This window comes from Neolamprologus brichardi, chromosome 1, assembly GCF_056152115.1.
Source record: "Neolamprologus brichardi isolate AB-2024 chromosome 1, ASM5615211v1, whole genome shotgun sequence".
In the NCBI taxonomy this organism is placed as follows: Eukaryota; Metazoa; Chordata; class Actinopteri; order Cichliformes; family Cichlidae; genus Neolamprologus; species Neolamprologus brichardi.
In genome coordinates, this window is record NC_142104.1 from 35,361,247 (window position 1) to 35,387,890 (window position 26,644).

Below are 26,644 nucleotides of genomic sequence, written 5' to 3' on the forward strand. Positions count from 1 at the left end.
GTAATCAAATCAGTTATTTGTTGACATTTTAGAACGTGTAAAGACTAGAGACGAAGGACAGACAGCACTGTGTGGGCAGCCATGTTTTCAGAAAGGATATTTATCAAATCAAACCTCCTGAAACTACAAATAGATCACACTTATGAGAGAAGATGCTTTGAGGCAACACATCCACATTAAATGCATAATAGCCTGATGGCTTATGAATAATGCATGCACAGTGGTAGGGATGGGTATCGTTTAGGTTTTATCCAATACCAGTGCCAAACCGGTACTTTTGAAACGGTGCCGGTGCTTAAACGGTGCTTAAAGAATGGAGAACACAAACTTTGTCCAAAAACCTCTCATGTTTAGCTGTTTCCACTTTTTCTTTGGTCATTTTAGCCTTTTTGTCCAGGGTGAAGGGAGTATCTGCCATCAAACAAGAAGACAGCCGCATGTAGCTATGATGATGTTTGCTAGTTCACCTTACATGCATTAATGTAATAACGTGGTTAGCCTACTCAACGTAAATTACACACGAACAACATTAAGCTACTCACGCAGAGAAGAACGACTGCTGCTGCATCATCATCCTCATCATTTCTGCTACACTGGCAGGGCTAGGGGCCAGGACTCTCCTCTTCGGGTTTTTGGGGGATGTTGCTAACTCCGGGTCGATAACAGGCACCACACCCGCAGTAGATGTGCTCGGTGTGAGGTCTCGCAGCAAGCTATCAAATACGGCGCATTTCTCGGCTTTTAAAAAAAACGCTATGCGTCGCCAGGTGTTTCATCAGATTTGAGGTGTGACCTCCTTTGACAGTATCACAGTATCAGCTTAAAGCACTTGTTGCAGCTGCTGAGTTTGCATCTTTTGCTGTGAAGTACAGCCAGACTTTGACCGCTTCGCCTTGGGCATTTTTAATCTGTAGCTCTGCTCTAAAAGAACGTACGTACCTGGATCCGCCTACTATCCTCGGAAACGTAAAATGATTGGCTAGAATCTAAAGTGTATCACAGCTCAGGAAAAAAAAGCACCAAAATAAATCACAGAAATGTGCGCTGCTTTTCGGTCTGGTTACTACCGTTTATGTCAGAACGATACCGGTACCCATCCCTACACAGTGGGGTAATGTTATACTTGCATTCAGTCAGCAACACCGTTAGTCTTTGGATAGACATGGTTTGTCACACATGGTTTTCATTCTCGAGTTTGGTATTTTGACTTGCGGAGCCTAAATGTACATCTTTAGACAAGAAGGTGGAGTAATAAGTTGCAACTAATTGCTACTGCACATTAATAGTATGTGTAAGATTTCACTGACCAGTGCATAACTATGAGTTAGCCTGATGGTTGCTGTGAGGATGATGATGAGAAAGCAGGTGGATCAACTCAGAACTACACGTGAGGAGCTTGTTAATGATCTGAGAGCATCAAGAACATGTCTGAAGTTTGCCAGTGAACATCTCATCGATCAGAGAAGGCTTGAAGCAAAGTGCTGTGGTTAGATGGAACCAAAACCGAACTCTTTGGAATTAACTTAAGCTCCTGTGTGCATCTGCTACGGAAACAGGATGACTTCACTGCATTATGAGGCCAATGGATGAGGCCATATTCTGTAAAATCCTGGACAAGAACTTCCTTCCCTCTGCCAGAAATCTGAAGCCAGGCCATGAATGGGAATAATACTTAACCAAAATGTGCTGCCAAAGTATGAACATTAAGGTCATCAGTAGGGATGGGTATTGATAAGATTTTCACGATTCTGATTCCATTTTCGATTCTGTTTAACGATTCGATTCTTTATCGATTCTTTTTAAAAAAGGCTTTGACCACAAACTGAGTCACTGCTCGCTGACATTCGTCTATCCTGCCTGAAAGAAGACGCCACCGGTAGACTGCAGCGAGAACTGCCAGCATCTGAGCCAGACTCTGTCTGTCTGTCTCATCATGGTCACCTAAATGCACAGTAATGGCAGGTTTGTAATAAGGCAGATCGCGCTAACATAATATGCACTGTTGTTGATTATTTACCTGCCGCATTAACGGGAGAGGACGTGCAAACGTTACCGCTGCTGCTGGGTTGAGATTCACGAGTCCGGAGCGGAATTAAAAACACGACATTCATTTAAGGTCATCGCGTGTTATTCGTAGTGTTTCCTCCCTTACATGAAATATCTACTTTGCAAGTATTGCAAGTTGTCCTGTTGTCATCCGTTCTCGTAAAGTGTAACCAAACTTTTTAGCGTTTGAGCCGCCGTGTTTCCTGCCAGGTAAATGACGCTCCGCAACGTGGTGACGTCATTCGGGGCGACTGGAATCAATAAGGGAATCGTTTGCAAAAATGGCAAACAGTTCCAAGGGATTGAAACAGTGGGAACCGGTTCTCAACAAGAACCGGGTTTCGATACCCATCCCTAGTCATCACTCCAGATCTCACTCCTATGTGGTCTTTGAGTCTGACATTATTAGCCATGTCTGGGCCCAAACTCTGCTGCAGGTCCCTGAGTCACACGATCACTGCAGCATCACTGAGAGTTGAAAAACTGTCTAAATTCTTTAATCTGTAATAAAATGATCAGTGTTGCTGCTTTACCAGGTGTAACAATTAAGTTTAACATCCAGGCATCCATGAAAACGGAATTTATGATATTTAACAGAGATGAAGTTAGCAGGAAGTTTCCAGCTAAGCATGATATAGCATGTTCTGACTGAGAGATTTCCAAAAAAATTCAAACGTACAGCTCTGCTGTCACTTCCAACATAAATGAAGACAGAAAACTAAACAGCAGTGACGTTTGTAGGGTTACTGAAGTTGGACTAGCTGCTATATAATGATCATGTGCTACGTGATTGCTAGCGCGACAAAGTTATGTTAGCATAACATAAACAGTGAAGATGAACGCTAACTTTTTTCCACTTGATAAAAGTTAACGTGAAGGTTCCTGATGGTTAGAGACAAATACAGTTGCATGGCAGGATGTAGTTACATCGTAAGGGTTTAAAAACTGAGCTTTAAAATGATGAGCGGTAATAAAAACCGAGAGAAGCCGACAGCGATCACTGACTGTTTTTAGGGGCTTGTTGAGATTAAATAGAACAAGATACAAAGCATTAAAAAAAAAACACAACAACCTTCTTAAATGCAGACTACTTTGGGCCCGGAAGCAGAATTCGTCACGTCATCACTTAAAGACCGGATAGAAAATCTGTGGAGGCTGAAACTTCGAGATGAGCAGCAGCCAAGAAACCTCAATGATTTTGAGTTTCTGTAAAGAGGAGTGCATTAAAATCCCTCCTGAGATGTGTGCAACAAACGTCTTAACACTGTGCTTGCTAGCAACATTTTCAAACCAAGCACTAAGTCATGTTTTGCTTGGGCATCAAATACTTATTTCATTTAATGAATTTTTAATTTTATGTGTTTTTTCTAGATTGTTGCTTCTCTCCATTTAAAAGGAAGCTACCATAAGAGTTAGAAATGTAGGACTGCTTTCATTTATTTGCACAATATTCATGTCAGTCTCAGAGTAAAGCTAGCTAATGCGTTTATTACTTCTAGGCTGGACGTATATGATTCATTATAATCTGGCAGCTCTAAAAACTCCTTTAGCTTCACTAGAAGCTGCAGTCGAGCACTGAGGTGCTGGAAACAGAGAGCACTGGGTCCCCATTAAACCCAGAATCAAATTTAAAATCCTTCTCCTCACATACAAAGTCTTGAATATCATAGCAGAGCCTTCGGCTTTCAGGTGCCTCTACTATGAAACCAGGTCCCAGTTTGGACTGGACAGAATCCAAAGTGCACAGGAGAGATGAAGAAGAGAGTGTAGGCAGGGTGGAGTGGCTGGAGATGAGTGTCAGGGAGGATTTGTGACAGAAGGAAAGCAGAAAGAGTGAAAGGGAGGTTTACAAGTGATGGTTTGGAGACAGTAGTACTGTGAGCATTTAAAGCTCTATACAACTTGCCTCATTCACTCATACACACGAGCACTTTCTGCTGTATCTATTATTGTACGATCTACTGTGCAAGATAAAGCGCCTTGAGGCGGCTGTTGTTGTGATTTGGCGCTATATAAATAAAGTTGAATTGAATTGTTTTCTATCTAACATTTATACTCTGATGGATGCATCGGGGAGGAACTTGGAGTTCGTACCTTGCCCAAGGATATTTGGCATACAGACAGGGATCAACTATCTACTGTGCTACAGCCATCCTGCCAGTGACCCGGATGGACAGGATTATAGCACATCACAAAGACAGCTTGAGTTAGGCCAGTGGTTCCCAAACTTTTTTTCCTAGGCCCCCCTTTGTTTCACAAGGAAAATGTTCGCGCCCCCCACCACGCAAACACATCCTCCAACCACACACACCCATATTTTGTTTTCAAACTTTATTTCACACCTCAAACATTTAATAAACAATTAAGCAAATAAAAGTAAACTGCAATAAATTACAGGTAGTAATAAAGCTCTTTTACGCTGCGTCCACACCTACACGGGTATTTTTGAAAACGCAGCTGTTTCGTCCACACATAAACGGTGTTTCGAATCACCGAAAACTCTGATTTTTTTAAAACTCCTTTTTTGCGTTTACGTGTGGACGAGGAATACAGAGTTCATCACGTAACATCAAAGGTATGTGCCTTTTTTCACGTCACACTGTAGCCACGTTATTGTTTACATGAGATGAACTGCAGAATGGCAGATAGAGACAAAATACTGTTAATCTGACTGTCTGCAGGTTTTACACACAGTTACTGTCCCTCCATCTACAAAGGCAGAGGCGTCACGGTGATTATTTTACATGTAGTTGTTTTTTTCCTGTGTAATAATTTTCAACATTGCTATCAATACATTTTTCAAAAAATGCCTCTCTGTGCAAAATAGGTTCAAAATCATAAACAGCTGTTGGATCCTGTTTGTCCGTGATAAAAAGGGGGAACAAATCGTGGCAGGATCAGCCTGATGTTATTTGTATCCAGCTGTAACTTTACTGTATAAAGAGCAAACATCTCCAAGTAGTTAGTCATTAAAACAAGTGTTTGTGAACTAAAAATCAAGAATGTGGGATCCTGTTTGTCTGTGACTTGGAGAGCCCAGCGCTGCTTCTGACAGGGAAAACTAATTCTGTCACAGAGACCTACCTCGGCACATCTCCTGCTTTGCGTTTGTGTGAGAGCCCCGCCCCCACCTGTCCATGATGCTAGCAGTGTCCAAGCGTTTGTTTTTTGTTTGTTTGTTTGTTTTTTTCACACCGCGCCCCCCCACCCCCCCCTGCAATGGCTCTGCACCCCCCAGGGGGCGGGCCCCACACTTTGGGAACCTCTGAGTTAGGCAGTTTGGAGACAAAGTTAGAGAGACAAGGTGGAGATGGTTTGGAGATGTGCAGAGGAAGGACACTGGAAATACTGGACAAAGGATGGCAGGCAGGAGGAAAAGAGGAAGCTGAGAGAAGATTCATGGATGTAGTGAAGCAGACGTCTGGTGTGACGATAGAGTGAGGCTGATGATCCTCTGTGGCCCGAAGAGAGCAGCTGAAAGAAGAACGCTGTTCTCTCGGTCTCACACACCCACATACACAGACACACACACACATGCACGCACGCATGCACACACGCACACATACACACACACACACACACACTGGGGGATTGCTATCATCGTGACTGTGGCAGCCGAGCCACATTCAGCACAGACACACAAATGCTAGCTTGTAGAAGTGTGTGTGTGTGTGTGTGTGTGTGTGTGTGTGAGCGGCTTTGTTTGATTGCTGTTGAAACACCAAAGATCAAACTCAGTCAGAGATGAAAGTGCTCGTCTCTCAGCCTGATGTTAGTCATCTGTATCCAGATTCATGAAATGCTTCTCACAGCTCAGGTACAGAATAAAAGGACACATTTTGCTTGACGTTGAACAGATTTACTAATAAAGCAGCCGGTGTTTAGCTATTATAAATATTAATAAGTTATAATGGGCTATAGTAAGTGACGCCCTATTATGCTGTTAAATGCTGCCTCCTCATGGTCAAAGGGGCAATTTTCAGTCAGCCTTTGCACAGCGTATAAAACAAATTCATTCCGTGTTTGCTTGTGTTACTGTAGATCATTAATGACATTTTCAGATACTTTATGAGGTCTTGAAGCAAAATCTACATGCATCCAATAATGTTTGTCAGGGAAAAAACGATTTTTTTATTGTAATTATCAAATATTAAATCCTTTTAAAGAGGCAGGAAAAAAATAACTGGTCAAATGCAGTGTAGCTGAGCATGAGCTGTTTCATGCTCCACACCTGTTCTTTGTATAATTATTAAATTTTCACTGAGCTGAAAAACAGATACAAGTCTGTGTGTTAGCTGGAAGTGCAAAAGAAAATCGATAGTCATAATATTTGTCAGGTAAATGTAAAAGAATGATCCAACCACACAAACACAGTCAGAAGGTCCAGCTTACACACTCTGGTCATGTTTGTGCATTTAAGATTTACAGGTATTCAATTCAGTTTTATTTACACAGCGCCAAATCACAACAACTGTCGCCTCAAGGTTCTTTATATTGTAAGGTAGACCCTACAATAATACATACAGAGAAAAACCCAACAATCATATGACCCCCTATGAGCAGCACTTTGGCGACAGTGGGAAGGAAAAACTCCCTTTTAACAGGAAGAAACCTCCAGCAGAACCAGGCTCAGGGAGGGGCGGGGCCATCTGCTGTGATTGGTTGGGGAGAGAGCAAATGCTCTCAAAGGTTGGGGAGAGGTATTGAAATAGATACAGTAAGTTAGTCATTGTTATAACGTATCTTCTGCAGAGCCGTTTGAAGGCAGAGAAGAGTAAAAATGGAACTGTTTTGCCCATTTTTCAAATCTCACATAGACTCATTGTAACATTGTAACGTGTCTTTTATCCTTATCCATGATGTTTATTCATTCTATTAACCCTTTAAAACCGTTCAGAGCAGCACGCTCCGTTTTGCATAACTATTTTCAAATCCCGGTAGCTCTGCAACCACGTAAGGTAGCGCAATAATTTTTTTTGCATATGAAACCGGAGGAGTTGTACTTACATCTTATGCCATCAGCTTGTCCTCGGTCACAGTTTCCTTCCAGCTTTGCAAAAACTGCATAAAAAGCACTTGCAGCAACAAAAACATAATATTCCAGAAACACGCTTTGCCGATCCGATCAGCTGTTCATAACACTTCCTACGTTGGAATAGACGTCAGCGCGAACTATCGCATGTCCGCCATGACCTGCCCGAAACCAGAAGTGACGTCATTTTCGCAGAAATGTAGTTTTTTACCATCAGGGCCTCGTGAGCCTATACTGGTGTTTTTAAAAGTTATGTTTGACTTTATGACTTTCTGTGTTGTTTCTGGGATGCTTAGGACTCATATTGCACTGCTGGAAATAGTTTATTTTGATGCATATGCTGCTTTTTTGCAAATTTGCACTATAATATTTATTTTCGTTTTTCCTGCAGTGTATAAAAATTGGTGTATTTCAAAAATAAAACTATGGAGACACTCAAAATAAATTTCCTGTGGTGGGAAACTATTTTGTGCAACTTTTTTGTATTTACAGTTTTGAGGGATAAGCCTCTTAAATTTCTCTAACTAGAAATATATGTTAAAAAAGCAAAAACGATTTTCAATTTTTTTGTAGTTTATTGCACTTTTTTGCAATTTATGTAATTACTGTGCACTTAATGCAGACATATTATTAAAATTTAGGCTGTAATGATTGTATTGATGTATAGCAACTTGAAATGCTCCCAAAAATGGCTCCACAGCATGTAAAAATATAATATAAGCTCTGGTGGACTTGGTTCTATGGTAGGTCTTAAAGGGTTAAAGTTTAGGTTCTTTTGCAGGTTGAAATTTATATAAGTGTAGGTCAGCATCAGCCTTAGAAATCCTGTGTGTCACGAGCGCTCCTGCAGGCTTGTTAATTACAGTAACTGGTGCTTTGTTGTGCAGGAGAACCCAGAGCGTGGGCCACGAACCCCTGAGGAGACAAGGCTCCTCCACCACCAGCCGGCCCCCTCAGCCCCTCTCCGCCCAGGCCATCAAACACATCTGGGTCCGCACGGCTCTCTTCGAGAAAGTTCTGGACAAGATTGTGCAGTACATTGTGGACAACTGCAGGTGAGTTTGTTTTATTGTCTGGTGTTGCACTGCGGTGACTCACAGCAACCTACTCCAGGCTTTGTTGTACCTGAATAAATGATCTATTTATGCGGCCCATTCTTCTCCTGTGTTTGCTTTGTTCTGCGTTCTGTCTGGCTAACAACCACTGTGTGTTTCGACAAGCTGTCCACACACTGCAATTCACCGATCAAAGCTTCAGACATGAAGTGCACTGATGGGGTTCACAAACATGGCAACGGTTATTAGACAACCCTAAACAAGACTTGTGCGGTTTTGCTGTTGTATAGTTCCTGTTAAAAGCTGGGCAAATATTGTAAAGTCGGCGTTGTGTTCAGACAGCTGCAGCGGAGGGTTAATCTGATGTAAGACGCCCACGGTGAATGTCAAAGCCTCAGAAGTCCCTCAGAAGTAAAGAGCATCAAACAGCAACCTTAGTAAACCTTTATTCTGGCCTTTGTTGTGAAGCCTGCAGACCTCAGTGCTCTTCTCACTGTGTTTACAGGTTTCACTGGGCCTAACATCACAGATACTGGGAAACAATATTGTTTCAGACGCGATGAGTGTCGGGGGTTTAGCTGTATAGGACATCCTAGCTGCTGATGCGTGAACTTATTATCCTTCCTCGTCCTTATTGGGAGGGAAGTAGCTTTTTAATTTAACGCTGGTGTTGGATCAGCTCTCAGTATTGACAGATGCCTGAAGCCAGGGTATATTTATTTTATCGGGATGCATCCTTAATGCACAGGCATATCTTCAACCTTTGAGAAATCACAGCACTTGGAAATAATGTGCGCGTGAATCAGCCGTCCAACCTTAACCGTCACGGTGAAGCACCCGGCCAGCGCTAATACACAGAAATGAGCCCATCAGTGATTCTTCTACTCACTCGGTCCTCTGGGTGCTGCTGCGTTCATCATGTGCATAAAGTGTCACTGCAGCTTCTATACACTTACAGCAATCACACGGTTGAGTCAAGTGAAGGGGGTAATGGGTGTGATCTCCTACACTTGGAGTATTTGATCACTTTTAAAGATGAACTGAGCAAACAGTTGGTGCTTTGTTCATTTATGGTAAATGGCCTGTATTTGTATAGCGCTTTTACTAGTCCCGCCTAGGGACCCAAAGCGCTTTACACACCCAGTCACACACTGGTGGAGGCAGCTACAGTTGTAGCCACAGCTGGGGCAGACTGACAGAAGCGAGGCTGCCATATCGCGCCATCGGCCCTTCTGGCCATCACCAGTAGGCGGGAGGTGAAGTGTCTTGCCCAAGGACACAACGACCGAGACGACCTTCCGGTTACAAGGCGAACTCCCAACTCTTGAGCCACGATCGCCTCTTGAGCCACAATTTATGCTGTTTGATATTATCTTGGGTTTGCCAGACTTTCCTCTGACCTGCTCCCTGCCACATCCTGCGATCTGTTACGCCCCCTGTACGTCTACCTGTGCATTAGGAGGTGGCTCTAACCTGATGTTGACATGGTTATCCTTAAATGTAGACTTAATTTTTAATGAAGGTGGTGAGCTCAGATTGCATCTGTGGCAAAATTATTTCTGCTGCATGTTCTCTGCCACGCTCCTCGGGTGAAGTAGAACTCACTGCTGTCTGTGTCATCCTGGAGTCATGGTGAGCTCCCACAGAAACTACTGGGAACTGCTCAGTCGGAGCGCTCTGTGGAAGTTTGGTGTTATTCAAATACAAGGTCACATTGTAGCTATTCAGCATGAGTTACCACGGTGATTTACACTGGAGCCAGCCAGAAACCACATCTTCCTAACCCATGTGATGGATCTGTGATGTAATGCAGCCACTAGATATGAGTGAGGGGTGGTGATGTAATCAGGCAGGTGTGTCATCTGAGTGTCTATCATGCGTTGCTGAATCCTTGCCTGTTCTTGGATAGTTGAGAGATCATACTTTAACCTTTAACCTGCACTCATCACCTCCAAACTGATCATATCTAGTGACGTGTTTCTTTCTTCTTTGTGTTTCTGACGGCAGTAAATACTATGAGAGGGAAGCTCTGATGCATGACTCAGTCTTTGGGCCCATCTTGGCAGCCCTACTAGGTGAGTGTGTTAATGTATTTAATCACCAGAGGCCAGTAAAAAAGCATGTACAGCTGATCATCCAGGTGATTGTTCATATATTCATTTACATTTGCAAACAAATACACAAGACCACATTTTCATAACTGTTTGGAGTTGGACAGCAGGCAGAGACTCGGAATCAGAGACACCGGGCAGTCAGACAGGAACAGGAAGCAAACAGCTTTGCCAGCCTGAGCAAACTAGACAAAGTTAACTGCGAGACAGACTGGTGAAGAGAAAATAAACACTTTATCATCTCTGACTAAAGAGGGAGTTCGGGACACTGATGAGGCAGGTAATGAGTGCTGATGAGGGGCGGAGCATAGTCATGAACACCTGCTGCATATTTGCTCCGTGCTGACAGAAAGAAAGAAACCATTTATAATGTAATGTATATGCATTCATATGGCACTTTTCTAGTCTGAACATTTAAAGTTTTTTAGACTGCTGGAAGCCATATTGTTGGTGTTATTGTACCATTGATATTATTAGATTACTGATATGTAAAAAAGAAAAAAAAAAGTCCCATACACAGGTATAAATACTGTTTGTCCACACAGGCTTTACTTGGGAATGCAGCACAGGTGCATTTGGAAACTTACAGTATTTTCCGTACTATAAGGCACACTTAAAATCCTTTAATTTTCTCAAAAATCGACAGTGTGCCTTATAATCCAGTGCATCTTATGTATGAATTCTGGTTGTGCTTACTGACCTCTAATCGATTTTATGTGGTACACGGTGCTCAAAAATCTGTCAAAAATGTTTTAGTAGGACTTTGGTAGCTACGAAGCCGCACAGCTTGGACCATTATGGCTACGGTAGTCAGGAGCCTCGCAGAGTAATCTGGGTCCTAAACTCCGTCAATTTCAGGTCCCAAAGTCAAACGAACACTGCAGCATCACTGAGAGTTAAAAATGGTCTAAATTCTTTCATCTTTAATAAAACGATCAGCGTTGCTGCTTTACCAGGTGTAACAATTAAGTTTAACATCCAGGCATCCATGAAAACATAATTTATTAAATTTAACGGAGATGAAGTTAGCAGGAAGTTAGCTCACTAGCTTCCAGCTAAGCATGATATAGCATGTTCTGACTGAGAGATTTCTGAAACAATTCAAACATATAGCTCTGCTATCACTTCCAACATAAATGAAGACAGAAAATTAAACAGCAGTGACGTTTGTAGGGTTACTGAAGTTGGGCTAGCTGCTATATAATGATGTGCTACGTGATTGTTAGCGACACAGCTATGTTAGCATAGCATAAATACAGTGAAGCTGGAGGATGAACGCTAACTTTTTTCCACTCGTTAACGTGAGGGTTCCCAATGGTTAGAGACAAATACAGTCACATGGCAGGATGCTGTAAATGGACCAATTTTCAGTCAGGAGAACAACTGAGTTAATCCATCCACAATACGAGGTTAGTCATTAATATACTGCAACAACATGGGAATAGAGCAGCTGCCAGAGAATTTAACATTAATGAATCAATGGTACAGAAGTGGAGGAAGCAAGAAGAATGAGTTGAATAAAGTTTGACTTATCTGACTGTTTTGTTTCGCTTAATGAGCCTTATGGTCCGAAAAATACGGTACATTTGTGCCACACTGTTTTATCTACTAGTTAACCATTGTGATGACCTGGTGAAATGTGCAGGGTCGAGCCCATCTCTCACTACATGCCAGCCCTGATTTACTTTGGACAGGAGGACAGGATTATACAATATTGTTAGCAATGAAGAATCCTCTCTAATAGTGTTATTTGATCAAAATTCAATCAAGAATTCGAAATACGTGCACACAGGAGCATGTCGTAGATACGCTGCAGGTTTTCCATCACATATGCAGAAATGAGCAACATCAAATGTTTGCTTAAAGACCGTGTATGTGTGTGCTGTCTTTTTAGTGGGGCCGTGTGCTCTGGAGTACACAAAGCTGAAGACTTCGGATCATTTCTGGACAGACCCCTCAGCCAATGAGCTGGTTCAGCGCCATCGTATTCACGGGGCCCACCGGGGCCAGGACGTCTTAGCCGGCCACCGGCCTGCTCTGGGGGTCAGTACGGGGCGTCCTCTGGAGGTGTTGTTCTGTGGAGGTGTTGTTCTAAGGATAGATCATCGGCGTGTGTAGGATTGGTTTTCTCGTAGGAGTCGTTCGTTGTATAAACTGGCTGTTCGTTTCTTTTCTAGATCCGCAAAAGGCAGTCGAGCGGCAGCATGTCAGAGGACAGGTTTGCTGCATCGGCGAGGGAGTATGTGGAGTCTCTTCACCAAAACTCCAGAACGCACCTGCTCTATGGCAAAAATAATGTCCTTGTGCAACCGGTACATCTCACTGACACATAGTAACTTTGCTGTTTTTGTCCCATCATCCTCTGGAGTGGTTTCAGTTCCTCCACAGTCTCACAGACATATAGTGACAATACTTGTACTTTGGTAAAGGGTCATATCTCAGTCCTACAGTTTTTCAAACAAGCCGCTGAGAGTGTGTCTTCACTTTGACCAAACTTTAATCCATCAAAAAAACAACTTGATTTTTTATGTTTTCTTTTGATTTATCCAAGCAGAAAGTTTGCATATATTCCTTTCTGTTACTAAGACACGTTTACTTAGGGCGGCGGTCTCAAACTCGCGGCCACGTCATCCAACATTGATGCCCGCAGTGATTGGCCGGCTGTGTGAGCGAGACAGTCTGCTGCGTTATGGACTTTTTCTCTGCAGCACTGATTTTGTGTTGCACAGCTAATTCTGTCACACAGCAGCAACACAAGAAGACACTATGTCAAATATTGCAACATTATCAGCAAAATAATATCTGCTAACACAGCACGACAGCTAGACTTTACGCTCCACGCTCACATGGAGCCTTGAAAACAAGAAAGAACCACATATCAGCAGCTTAATTAGACTAAAGTGCTGATGGAACAGGTGAAAAGAGATAAAGAAATAAATATGGCACAGAATCAAGTTTTAAAGTCAGTGTGTTCTGCTCTAAAATAAAATCAGATGATTCAGCTCATGTTGGCTGAGTGAAGAAAAAAGTAGTGACGGAAGAAATCAAAAAGAAACAGCAGCTCTGGATGATCCACGGGTCTTTCCAGTCGTGTGACAGCGAGCTGTCTGTATCAGATGCATTTCATTACATTAGTATGCACCTGACGGATATCAGCAAGAGGAGGGAAAACGCAAATGTAAGGATGTAACACTTTAATGTCCCACGAGAAATCAATCGTAACAGTTGAGGAACGATAATGAAAAACACTCTTTGATTCTTTGTAAATCACAGTTACAATGTTTCAAGACTTGCTGAGCAGTTTCAGTCCCCCATACTGCTTTTTATTTATTACACAAAGCTGAGTTTCATACATTAAATCGTACAAACACAGACAGTCTTAGAGCAGAACAAAATTAACTATAGCTATAGTGTGTGTGAGATATAATGCGACAGCTTAGAGCTTAGCTTTCTGAAAAAATCTTGGCATAAACTTTGATAAAGGTTGAAACTTTGTGTAGCTGTCAAAGGTTGCAGGGCCGTGTAGGCCCCGAAGCTGCTGCTTTTTTAGAATAGCAGCAGTAATCCTTGGAAGCCTACACACTGTACATGCAGCGCCCACTCAGCTTGTCATGCAGGCAGAGAGGACCCCGGGATAAACAAAAGCAAACCTTTATTTAGGCAAAGTCCAGAAAGTCAGTATCCATAAAAAGAAACGGCAAACTAATCCTTCAACTGACAGCGAGCACGCCGGGAAGCCACAGGACAGAGGGAGGAATAAGTCGTACACACACATGCAATCGAGGGAGGTAAAGCTGAATCCAAGATAAATGGGACAAAAAACGAGAAGACCGGGGATAGAGGGGAGGAAGAAGCTACATTTCAAATGAAAACCATAAAGAAACCAAACAGGAAACTGCTGTTATAAGAAAAACTCAAATCACAAGAATCCCAAAAAAGACTCAAAACTCATGTTGAAACCCCGAGGGTCTATCACCGAGCTGCTAAAAGCACAAGTAGTAAATTAGAACTGTGCTGCACAGTAGTGTGTGTGAGATCTTTGCGTTGCCACGCAGCTCCAGCACGTTTGGCCCTGAGCATGTATAACGAGCACACGTATGCCTCCCAAGATGCCTTTCTCCGAGCCCCGCTAACAGACATGCAGATAAGTACAGCACTCGCTGCACTGGTGTGCAAGAGCAGCACTCTCTCATCGTGAGCTACCGATCGGCAATGACATGAAAACCACAACAAGTGAAGCAGCCTCGTTACAATGTGAGGGATGTGGATGTTACTCTGACATGTGACACCCACATGAACTCAGCCTGGTATCGTTCACATTTCTGATGATTGAAATTCTACTGAACTGCAAACAGGACTGAAAATATGTTAGCAAAGGGAACGCAGCTGAACATTAGTGCAGTTTGTTGGTCTAGGAGATACTTGAAGGCACACGAGTACTTCACAAAGATCACGAGAATAAATTCAGGCTTTAAATATAATTTTTAAACCTGGACTGTGTGACATCATCACACTTCTAACAAATTAGATTCAGAAAAGTGTGATGAGTAGATGACAATAAGAAAATAGAAAGCTAGAGAAAGTCTGTGGGAATAAATGTCAGAGTTGGGCAATAAACTGTTTCCTTAGTTTAATAAATCAGAAACATGAATCAGTGGCTGATGAGCTCATCTTACTAAAACACCAGATTATCAGGGTGTGTTAAATAAATGCTGGGATCATAGAGCACACAGAGCTCAAAGCAGTTTCTAGTGCTGTGTGAAAAAGCTATGTTACAAAAGTTTAATGCAAAAAATATCCTCGTAACTGCAGAATGAAGTTTTTATGTTGTCAACATCAGTGTGTACAGCGCAGACACACTAGGATTTCTCTCTGCATCCCACAAAGCGTCACAGCATCAGCAGTGCTGTGACGCTTTGTGGGGTGCAGAGAGAAATCATAATGTGTGTACAGCGCAGACACATTATGATTTCTCTCTGCACCCCACAAAGCGTCACAGGACTGATCATGTTCAGCAGGGCTGTGACCTCCACAGTAGAATAAGACAAAGTAGTGCTGAGGAAAAGCATCTCTTGTCACATGTTTGAGGAAAAGCGCTTTCTTCATCTTGGTGCTAACAATGTTCCATCTCCTCCTCTCCGTTTTACGTGGCAGAAGAAGGACATGGAGGTTTTACGGGGTTACTTGTCTCTCCATCAAGCGGGAGATAATCTCACGCTGAAGTGGACACCCAATCAGCTCATCAATGGCACACTGGGAGACTGCGACCTGGAGAAAAGGTAGCCCGAGCGTATGAACACATGAGCCAGCGTCTCAGAAATGCATCAGATAAAGTCTGCTTGATACAAAAACAAACGTAGTAAAGAAATGCAGATGTGCGCACACACACATGATTTTTAATACGGTATCAGACCCTGTTGTAACAGACACACCTGGAGCAAACCTACAATATTCAGGTGTCACAGAAAGTATTTCAGGAGGTTGTGCTGGTGTTGTTATTGGCTCACAGGTGAGCGAGAGCCTCGGCTTTGGCTTTGATAAATACCTGCGGTATGCATTTACAAACATTTTGGTCGAGATCAGTTGGTAAATGATGTCTCGTGTTCTTCTTCACACAGCCGAGGGGCCGTCCTGAGCTTATACACAGAGTTCTGCTTCACATGACAGAATTGTTTTAGTAAATCAGCCCTTCTCTGGATAAATGCTGCTCTCTGTGGGAGACCTGTCCAGAGATCAGTTTCAGAGGAAACCTCATGACTGATTCGTGTCTCGCTGATCTAAATTATCTTTCTACTTTCAGGGAGAAATACTAGATAGGTAGATATAGATATATATAGTTGTGCATCATCTATCTATGTATATATCTATGTATTAACAGATTAGCCTAATAATGTCTGCTCTCTTTTTTTGGACTGCATTTGCTATGATTGGGTCATACACTGACTATATGTGTGTTCCTGGGTTGATGCATTGTTTGTGGCTCATCAGCCGATCGTTGTACTCCCATTGGATGTTACTAATCCAACACACGTGCTTCTCTTTTAGTATCTACTGGGATTACGCACTCACTGTTCCTCTGCGCCAGATAGTATGCATCCACTGTCACCAACGCTGTGAGTATCCTGCTGCATTCAGTCCTACACACACACACAGTCTGCCATGTCAAATTTAGATCATGTCATGAAGAATCTGTGTTTCATGATATCACTGATCATCTTACATCTTACATGCACAAACCTTCAGTTTCTTTTTACAGTCTCACAGTTTATGTCTTGTCCACTATTAAAAGACAGTATTTGATCCACTTTGTTCTTTTCTTTGCCTGTTCATATCCCAGCTGACTGTGGGGGCACACTGGTTCTGGTCAGTCAGGATGGGATCCAGCGGCCACCCCTGCACTTCCCCCCTGGTGGTCACCTGCTGGCCTTCCTCTCCTGTCTGGAAACGGGCCTGTTACCACGGGGCCAGTTGGAGCCGCCTCTCTGGTCCCAAAAAGGAAAGGTAATAGCATGATTCAGGTTACAAATGAAGATCGTAAAACACTAAAATAAAATAAAGCACAGTGAAGTGCGGGCACTGTAGAATTAAACCAACACCAGACTGTCAGACTGTAGTTATAGGACCTACAACCTACCGAGTAAATCTAACTTTGAGACAATCTGAACACAAGACCAAAAAGTTTAAACTTTCTGCAGGTGATGAGATGATGCTGTGACCAATAAACTGTTTTTACATCGAGCACTTATATTTTGAGGCTCCTTACACTGCTGATGTCATGTATCAATACATAAAGCCCAATACAGCAGATATGTGTCAAATCGAAACCTCTAAACTGTGAAGGAATTTCAAAATTTTATATTTAACTAAAGTTCGTCACCATGAACATAAAAACTCAGCTGCCCTGCGTCAAAAAGTAGTCCCCCCTCAAACCCAATAACTGGTTCTCCACCCTTAGCAGCAACAACTGCAATCAAGTGTATGACCGAACTTTACTGTTTCACGAAGAAGAGCAGGTTTGGACTTTTATTCCTTAATAAATGAAATCACTACATGTTGTATGTACTTGGGTTGAAACGGTGGGACAAACGTGCAAGAAGCCCAGGATTTAGACTGCTCCCGATTAGATTTTTCTGTCTACTCGTGGCTCTTTTACATCAGTGATATCTATAATATGAGCACAACCCCCCTAACCCCACCTGCAAGTCAGATGACACGTTTGTAAAACCATCCAATCAGAAGAATGGTGCCATAGTCAGTTAAAACAGCTGTTTTAGACAACAGATGAACCAAAGGTCTTAACCAAGGCGGCTCAGTGTTGGAGAATCCCACAAAGCTCATTTAAGAGCGTCCCATTAAACCTGTTTACGTTGTGTCTTTGACCTGCATCACATGCTAAACCTGTCCTACAGGGAAAAGTATTCCCTAAACTGAGGAAGAGGAGTAGTGCCGCCAGGCTTATCGACCAGGAAGCCAACGGCGAGGAGCAGTCGGCCGCCGACTACGTGTTTCGCATCGTCTACCCTGGATATCGATACGAAGCCAGTAAGTAACAGCGCAGGCTCCCACGAGGCAGACGTAGCTGCTCGTAACCAAAATGAATCTTGTTTTGTGGCGAACACTAGTCTGATTAAAGGCTACATGAATGTGTTTGTAAAGCACCCTGGTTTCTTTCCCACAATACTCTTGCAGAGCCGTGCAGGGCACCGCTTTTCTAACTTTGTTCTCTGTTGTCCCACCGGTGCTAACAGTCACTATAAACTACCACCACACCACGGGCAGCCGCGCTCCATCGCTGGATGATGACGAGGAAGAGGAAGATAGGCTCCATGCTATGATCTCAATGATCTGCTCGCGGAACCTCACAGACCCTAATGTCATGAAAGGTTTTTATCACCTTAACACACCTACCCGACCCCGCTGCCCCACCCTCACCAAACCCTGCTGCCCCACCCCGAGACCTCACCTCCGCTTCTCCTGCTCTTTCTTGCCTCCCATTATGTTGTCTCAGGCCCCCTCCACCTCCCAACCCCACCCGTTCTAGCTTCGTCTGCCTGTGTATGTTCTCCCCGACTCCGAGCCCAACAGTGTCGCATGGGCTAGGGATGGTTGTGTTAGCAACTAAGCAAAACCAACGAGCAGCGCTTAGAGCATTAACATGTTTATGTGAGATGACGGTAGGATCGTCAGCAGTAAACTGCACCATAGACGTGGACGAGGGAGTTTCTTAATGAAAATCGCCACAAATGGAAGAATCTTTTGGTTGTTTGTCCTGTGTTGATAACGAGTTCTGGTTGGTGGAAGCTGCAGACTTAAATATGATTTAAGCTAAAGGTCTTCTGCTGCCTCCATCGAGGTTCTGGTTGAGTGCACTAATCAATATTTCATATGCATCATGTAAAGTGAAAGGTGTCCTTATCATTTCCAGCCTACAGAAAATTAGCCCCACATTAGAACCATGAACTCTTCAGGCTTTTGCTGTTGTTTGCTCTTGTAAGAAACACTAAATTCTTCATTCATTGACTTTGTGTCCAGCTGCACCACATGAGTTAGTAGCTTCTGGGAGTTTTTAGGGCACCGGGTCAGAAAAAGAAGAAAAGTACCTTCCAAAAATGTGCATCTGTTTGCAGTTAGCCTGTTAGCCTGTTGGTTATTTGGTCAAGAGTTTGTGTAGCTGACTGACTGTAGTGACTGCCTCATGACACATCCATTATCCACTACACAACCCAATAAAAGCTAACGTCCCTCAGAGTGACAGCTCGAACTCAGCTGCTGAGCCGTCAGCAAGGTTATGAAGCACTGCTAAGTTGTAGGTATTCATCAAAATGTGAAGCAGCTAATGTTCGTAATGTAACTATGTTACAAGTGCTCTGACACGCTTCTTTGTAACCTCCGCGGAACTTTTTGTTAAAAGGTTTAAAAATGCTACATTGTTTCAGTGATTTTTGTTGTGGTCAAACCATTTTCCCCAGTAAACGTACAGACGTGGCTGCCTGTTGGTAATATGGTAACACACAAAGGATTTTTCAGTTAAACAGACTTTTTTAACTTTGTGTAAGCAAAATGAGAATAAAAAAATGGTTGCATTGCTATGACAACACGGTTTCCGGGGAGCACCGCGGGGGCTCCGCACAGCAGCTCAGGGCTTTTTTAGGATACTTGGTAGAGTCGCATCTCAGCTTATCTCAGGTTATCTGTTCAAACCACAGCATTCACTCCTAAATAATATTAGTGAAAGTAGTTTCTGCTCTAACAGGAAGTTGGACGTTAAGAACGCGCTGCGGTCACGCGTCTGGTTAATACTGCACTCCCCCCGCCGCCGTCTGTTCCTGATTTCACTCTTTCTGTTTTCTCTCCATCTTTCCAGCGCTCAGTAACACAGATAAATCCACTTCTTACACAAACCTGTGAAAGACAGGAAACACGCTGATGAGCAGACTTGTTTTATAGTCACTGCAGATGTCTTTCAGCAGGTTTCAACACGTTCCCAGGTGTCCTCGCCTAGCCCTACGGGCTGCTTTGCATTCTGGGATGCTCCTTAGAGTTCAAAAAGGGTTTATCTGTTGAAGCATGCCCGTGACTGTCTTTATTTTTGCACTCTGTTTCTTTTGGCTCTTTCTTTTGTCACTTGCGACATGCTTGGCAGTGTTTGCATGTCTGCGCCTGTTGTTAGAGAACGACTGTGTTTCTGCATATCTGTGACGGACTTCCTCACAGTCTCCTCTGTTTGTTTTTGATTTCTCTCTCCTCTCCAGTTTCTTCTTCTCTGTCCGTGCAGTCATTCGCTGCAATGCTGTTCACTGTAATTCTTCACTAACCCCACCACCCCACCCTCCCCTCGCCCCGTCCTCCACCCCTCTCATTATGGTCCTGTGGGGTTCCGCAGTAGTTGAGACGTGGAGTCCTGGTGTGAGCGGGGTTGCGTTACTGAGCCCAAAACCAGTTGTCGATCACGTCTAGTCCCAAAGTAAATGAGGAGGGGCCGATGTCGGTCTTGCTCCGGCACAATTTCTCTTTGCTTTTTTGCTTTTTTCGGTTCTGAAACTGACTTTTTTATGGGGGGGGGGGGGGTTATCGAACGACCAAAGCACAGCTTCATATTCATGACAGGTCATCAGCTCCAACCTGAAGAATTAAGGTGAAGAGCATTTGTTAATGTTTTCTGATTTCTTCCCTCCCCTGTGTGTGCCCTGTTCCTGGTGTCCATTTGTTTTGGTTGTTTCGAGAGGATTTCTTTTGACGTCTCTTGTCTTGTTCTGGTTTTATGCATCCTGCACGGCCTGAGCGCGAGCCTCGTCCTCTCTACTGTCAGTTCCTCCTGTCTTCTGCTCTCCCGTTCATCCGGAGCGTCGTCCCGAGCTCCGCTGTCTCTCTTGCCTCCTCTCTGAATGAACTGAACCGGCATCCTCTCAGCCTGTTTGTCCCACGGCACTGTTCCCGCTTCCCAAAACCATCCCCTTCCACTTTTGGTTTCCTTTGTTTCTCGAGCTCTCATATTTAACACGAGTCTAAAACTCTCCATCTCCTCATTTCTTAATATTGTGATGATGTATTTATGGTTGAGCTGAGGGACTGATGTCATAATATGTAAGGCTTAGCCTTTCACAGTAGGAGAGGAGGAGAAAAGTGTCTCCGAGCACTGAAACCTCTCTGTCTTCTCGTTTTCCTTCTCTGGCTTAGACCACGGGGACATGATGGACACGCAGGGCTTCGGAGGCAGCCCGTCGTCGTGGCAACAGGCTGAAGTCGCCACTCACGAGTCCCTGTGCCAGTCCTGCTCCACCGCTGGCAGCAACTTCGACTACGCGTCTGGCTGTACCTGCATACACGACCCGTCAGATATTCACACGTATGCATTAAAGCAGAAGCTGCACACGATTCGTTTCAGCGACCTGCAGCGTTGCATTAGCTTACAGGAGCTGCGGTCGTCGGGACTCATGGTATAGATCTGAGAAAATAACAGTAATCACATCTCGTAAATGTAAGAAAACACTGAATTTAACCAAAGTTAAATATTGTTGTGTTTAAGAGCCACGTGAAACCAGTACACATCAAGAGTAAAAGAGATGTTTTATTTATTTAGTGTTGATGTGATGTCATACTGAAGATAGACACAGTGTACATGAGGTAGGACGAACGGGCCGAGAGCAGCTTCACTGTGGAAACAGTCACACAGAGAAGTATCAGCGATCTGAGACGACCGTGGCTTCTTAGCTGTAATACAGGGAGAGATTGTACTGACGGTTATCTGTGCACTGAGAAACCATAGGCACAGATCGATGACACGGATCCATCTTCTGGAAACGTGACGATAACAAATAATTTCTTTTGCTTTCTCCAGTATTCCTCTGAAGATGCTCTGCCAGAACATGAAGCGGCAGATAGTCTCCAGAGCCTTCTATGGATGTAAGCACGCTTATTCACGCGCTTTGTTTCGAGTGTCATCTGTGGAGCCTCGTATCTGTTCCACCTGGACGGAGATGTTCAGTGTTGGTTTGATTTCAATGAAACAGTTTTATATATTCAATATGTTTGTGATGTAATGAAGAATTCATAAATACTAGATTAGGTTTTGAGTCACACATAATAAGTTGATTTATTGAGAACCTGCCGACCTGTGCGACCCTTCGAGTTACCTGAACTAATTCTTGCTTTTTGTCCTTGTGCACCATCTGCATCTCATATGTGATAAATCTGATGTGGTTACATATTCTTTTAGATATTTTTCTATATATTCTTCGAGGGTTTCGTTTGTTTCAGATCATCAATGTTACATTAAACAATTCAGTCACAGTTTTAAATGATTCATTAAGCTTTCAAACACATTGCAAACACATGATTGTGCGGCACAATCAGTTCGTGGGTGTAACTCAGTTCACTTCTATTTATATAACACCAAATGAAAAACAGTCTCCTCGGCGCGATCGATTGGACAGTTTGGATAACTTTTCCCTTAATGAATGAAACGATCATTTCCAAACTGCATTGTGTATTTTCTCTGGTTATTACTGTCTAATCTTAAAACTTAGCTTGATGATATAAAACATGCACGTGTGGCAAATATGAAAAAACGATGAAATCTGTGTTTCAAAGACTGATTGGAGCTACACGTAGTCTTATCCTGACCTACTGTTGTGCACATGTGCCCTTCAGGGCTGGCGTACTGTCGACACCTGTCCACGGTGCGGACTCACCTGTCAGCTCTGGTCAACCACAACATCGTCCCCCCGGACAGACCCTGCGAGGCATCCGGGGGCCTCAGCAAAGAGGTGTGGAGCAAGTACCAGAAAGACTGCAAGGTGGGTGCAGCCGTTAATCCTGCAGGCCCTGCAACATAACGAGACTGCCGTCCCTCCTCAGTCTGACACCCCCCCACCTCTCACACACAATGGCAAATTTAAAACCCAGACACCACACAAATTGCCAAGTCATCATCTTGTCAGGGATATTGATCAGCACTCAAAGACACAGTAAGTTACGGCTGTTTTGTGCTGTGCAGAGACTCTGCGAGTCGTCTTTATCTGATCCACACTGTGAGAAAAAGGCTCTGCAGAGAATCATGAGGAGCAAACATATGATGATGGAGAATTAGCACAGCACATATCTGCTGTCCACAGCTGGGTTACTGCGTGGGAGGAGCTGCACTCATGCTTAACTAGGAGTTTATTTATCATGTGCATATAGTTCCTGACTCCAGCCCCTTGATTGGTTTAAAAAGTGCCGTCAGGAAGAAGAAGGTCCTAGGTTTGAATCCACCACGTGGGCGGGGCTTTCTGAGTTTGCATGTTCTGCTCGTGTCTGCGGCGTCCTCCCACAGTCCAAACACGTGCAGTTAGTGGGGTTAACTGGTGATTCTGGAGCGCTGTGGGTGTGAACGGAAGGAAATCGTGTCTCATCAGGCGCAGTGGGCTGTACTTCCTCATCAAGTCGGATACATAAAGCATGAAGAAGCTTTTAAAAACCTTTGTTGCTCTTATTTGCAGATTACTAACTAATGAAACTTCTTGCCTACAATATACATTTTGTTGAATCTGAGCGTTGGGCTCTGTGCAAACCCAGAACCACTAATTCCTCTGGTGATTTGCACACAGACTCGGTTTAATGCAACTGATGGGCTTTAGCATCCTTCCCAAGGATACTTAGACATGCAGACGGGTGTAGTTTGGGATTCAACCGCTGACCCGGTCGACCTCCTGAGCGATGGAAATTATTCCATGATCCCACCGTGATCTCAGTAACACATCCAGAGTTTAAGCACGGTTTGCTTTATTTACCTCCCAGTGAACTTCAGAGGTGCAAATAACAAGTAATAGATAAGAAGCTAAAAAGCTATGAAGACAACAGGAAAGGAAACAAACAGCTGGAACAATATGATGAACAGTCAGCGCCGACTCTTTTCTGAATGCACCCCGTTACACATGACAGCTGTACGCAGTGAACATAAGTGTGTTTGTGTACATCGACACGCCCGCATTGTCCTGCTGCATAACAGCTACTAGAGCATCAAACGCAGCTTCATCCTCAGCTGAAAATAGAGCCCAAACAAATGCACCGAATGTCATTAAACTGTTAACAGCTGGAAATTGATTCAATTTTTTAAATAAATGAATGAAATATTAAGCTGTTCTGAATAGAATAGAATAATCCTTTAACTGTCCCACAAGGGGAAATTTGGTACATTTGAAACATGGTCGAGAAGCTATGAAGTCTGAGACGAGGACAAAAGGCTGACTGTAACGATCCCAGCGACATCCTTTAATCAGTGCAGCTGAAAGTCGTTCACTGTGTGGACAGACGTGAGGCTCTTCTGAGCAAAAGTCTTTCACTTATTGTATTTAAGTTCAAATCCGATGTTAGCTCAGCTTAAGCCAGCTGTATGCGTCTCCTGAGCCAGGAGGAGGAGAAAGCTCTGACACTGAGCAGTCAGAGCGGTCTGACGTTTGCAGACCCCGGTGTGTGACTGTGTCCATGCTCGGTGTGAGCATCCACCTTGAAAACGCAGCAGCGTGTTCCTGCACGGTGCTATAAACCAGCATTATTACCTGTTGTGTTTGTAAAGTCAGTTATTAACACAAAGTATAGCAAAGCTGAACTTTGTGAGCCTCGGTTTCATATATCATCCACCTGCTGATGGAGCATATTAATTGAAAGTGGAGGATGGTGCACTGCTCCTGCTGTCTCCACTCTCTCCTTCGCTCTAATGAAAAGTTAATGAGTTTCAGTGAAACGAAGTCTCCGTGTGATACCATCGCAGCTATTAAAGCCGCCGCCGTAATCATTCATCAGCTCCAACGAAGTCATCGTTACTCATTTACACTCTATTCATATCTGTGTCGTTTATCTTCTGCTCTAATCCACGTCTGCTCCCGTACGGAGCTCCATCGCTCTTCACTCCATTATTGATGCACTTCCTGTGTGTGTGTGTGTGTGTGTGTGTGTGTGTGTGTGTGTGTGTGTGTGTGTGTGTGTGCAGAACTACAAGGAGCTGGAGATGCTCCGGCTGGTTTATTACGGTGGAGTGCAGCATGAAATCAGAAAGGAGGTGTGGCCTTTCCTTCTGGGACACTACAAGTTTGGCATGAGCAAAAAGGAGATGACTAAGGTACAGTGCACGCGCACACACACACACACACATTCTTTGAATTTGCCCTGAACTTAGTAAAACTCTGTGTGAAGATCGATGCAAAGATCAGCGAGCGGTACCAGCAGGTGATGCGGGAGTGGAAGGCCTGCGAGGTGATCGTCAAGCAGCGGGAGAAGGAGATGCAGTCGGCCATCTTTGCCAAGCTCTCCTCGGGCAGCAGCATCGACAGCCACGTCCTGCGGCTCGTCCACAGAGACTCCACGCTCAGCAATGAGGTGAAGGGCTCAGAGCAATATAGCATCCACTCAGCGAGACACTTTATTAAGTTGGGGGATGAGAGTTTATTAAACGTTATTATGAATCTGAATATCTGCTGTATGAGGGGAGCTTCACACAAGCAATATCCAAAGTCTTTGTTGGGTTGTCTGGGTGAGCTTTATATTATCCTCAGAGCTTCATTTGGTATCAGCAGCTGCAGACGCTGCAGCGTGAGCTCTGTTATTATCTGTTTTCATTTCAGCCTGTGTTGTTGTGCATTAAGCTTTGAGACGTCAAACTAAAACCTCCACAGACGGAGCAATAAAACAAGTTAGTGGCTGAATTATAGACAGTGCACGTCTCAGTGTGCCGTTATGGGTGCATGTCTGATGCAGGGGCGTTAACACCTTTCTTATATCACCACTCTGAAGACCGATGAGCGTTGTCAACAGGTTTACTGATATTCAAAAGGGTAAAACTAAAAACAAGACATAAAATACAGTCGTGACATACATATGTGCAGCATAATATACATTTATATACTACAATGCTACTACATAGCATATGTCTAATTATGTAAACTTTTTAAACTACTACTGATGCTATCCCAGACGACCTCCAAAATCGCGGGTAGCTAGCTTAACAAAAGGACTAGCTTTACAGCCAAATACTGCATTAGCGGGCAACATATTGTACAAAAAACAAAGTTGCAATTTATACTTTAAGTACATACCGGCGATACAACCATAAACCGAAGATGTGAACAGTATTTTTTCCAACAGGACACCATAAACTGTGTGCCGATATGTTTCCCTTCTTTTTGCCTTTCTTGCGCTGACTTCCTGTTCAATAAAGTTGTTTCAAAATAAAGCCGTTTCTAAAGCGCATTACTTGGAGCAACCACAGAGGGCGCTGTAAACACATAACAAATAACAACTGACTGAGTGATACAACATTTTACAACATTTTACAACTTTTAGTGATAACAGAACACTCAGTGTTTCTGCATAAGATGAAATCAGTAAAAAATCCGGATATATTGACTCGTTTTTAAAGAGATTAAACACAAACAGACTGAAGTATGATTAATGTTCACCTGGACAGTGAGTGGTTTCTGTAAAGCAGCGTGAAGTAAACAAACAAGCAAAATAAGTTTCACTCTACAAAAGTAGGCGGCAACAGTGTTTGACAGATGATCTGATAACAATGCTGCAGAACGCAGCAGCCGCACAAAGACGGCTGAAAGATCAGTCTGTGAGTCGATGAATCACATGCATAGTTAGGTTGCATGCTCAGTCGTCCAGTCAGGAAATCCCAAAAGGCTGAATCTGCGTTGTTAGTGGGAGAAACCAGCCGACTGAAGGAACAGTGAGGTGATCATAGGTAGCGTTCACAGAGAGTTGGGGAAGGGCTGCACTCACCTGACCTCACAGCCCATCGTTCCCTCAGTGGTGCTAGTTTCATTGTGCAAATGTGCTGCTTATGAGCGATGAAACGTTTCTCCCACTGAGAACGTCCAGGTGAACAGAATCAATTCAATTTTATTTATATAGCGCCAAAT

General features: G+C 43.5%; 1 protein-coding gene across 5 annotated transcripts in view; it reads left to right on the top strand.

Annotated features, from left to right (window-relative positions):
• Nucleotides 1-26,644, top strand: part of sgsm2 (small G protein signaling modulator 2) — a 109,985-nt gene that overhangs the window by 77,144 nt on the left and 6,197 nt on the right. For 3 of the 5 annotated variants that reach the window (XR_015719095.1, XR_015719097.1, XM_087841400.1), the window contains exons 4-17: nucleotides 7,966-8,133; nucleotides 10,141-10,208; nucleotides 12,139-12,287; nucleotides 12,422-12,556; nucleotides 15,399-15,523; nucleotides 16,290-16,357; nucleotides 16,582-16,745; nucleotides 17,654-17,786; nucleotides 17,993-18,127; nucleotides 20,922-21,090; nucleotides 21,583-21,647; nucleotides 22,395-22,540; nucleotides 24,715-24,843; nucleotides 24,918-25,100. Coding sequence is in view for 3 of the 5 variants with exons in the window: in XM_087841400.1 (XP_087697526.1) it covers nucleotides 7,966-8,133; nucleotides 10,141-10,208; nucleotides 12,139-12,287; nucleotides 12,422-12,556; nucleotides 15,399-15,523; nucleotides 16,290-16,357; nucleotides 16,582-16,745; nucleotides 17,654-17,786; nucleotides 17,993-18,127; nucleotides 20,922-21,090; nucleotides 21,583-21,647; nucleotides 22,395-22,540; nucleotides 24,715-24,843; nucleotides 24,918-25,100 (1,837 nt within the window). In the remaining 2 variants the exon portion in view is untranslated. The remainder of the gene's footprint in view (nucleotides 1-7,965; nucleotides 8,134-10,140; nucleotides 10,209-12,138; nucleotides 12,288-12,421; nucleotides 12,557-15,398; nucleotides 15,524-16,289; nucleotides 16,358-16,581; nucleotides 16,746-17,653; nucleotides 17,787-17,992; nucleotides 18,128-20,921; nucleotides 21,091-21,582; nucleotides 21,648-22,394; nucleotides 22,541-24,714; nucleotides 24,844-24,917; nucleotides 25,101-26,644) is intronic. The other 2 variants (XM_087841401.1, XM_087841402.1) reach the window with 2 other exon arrangements.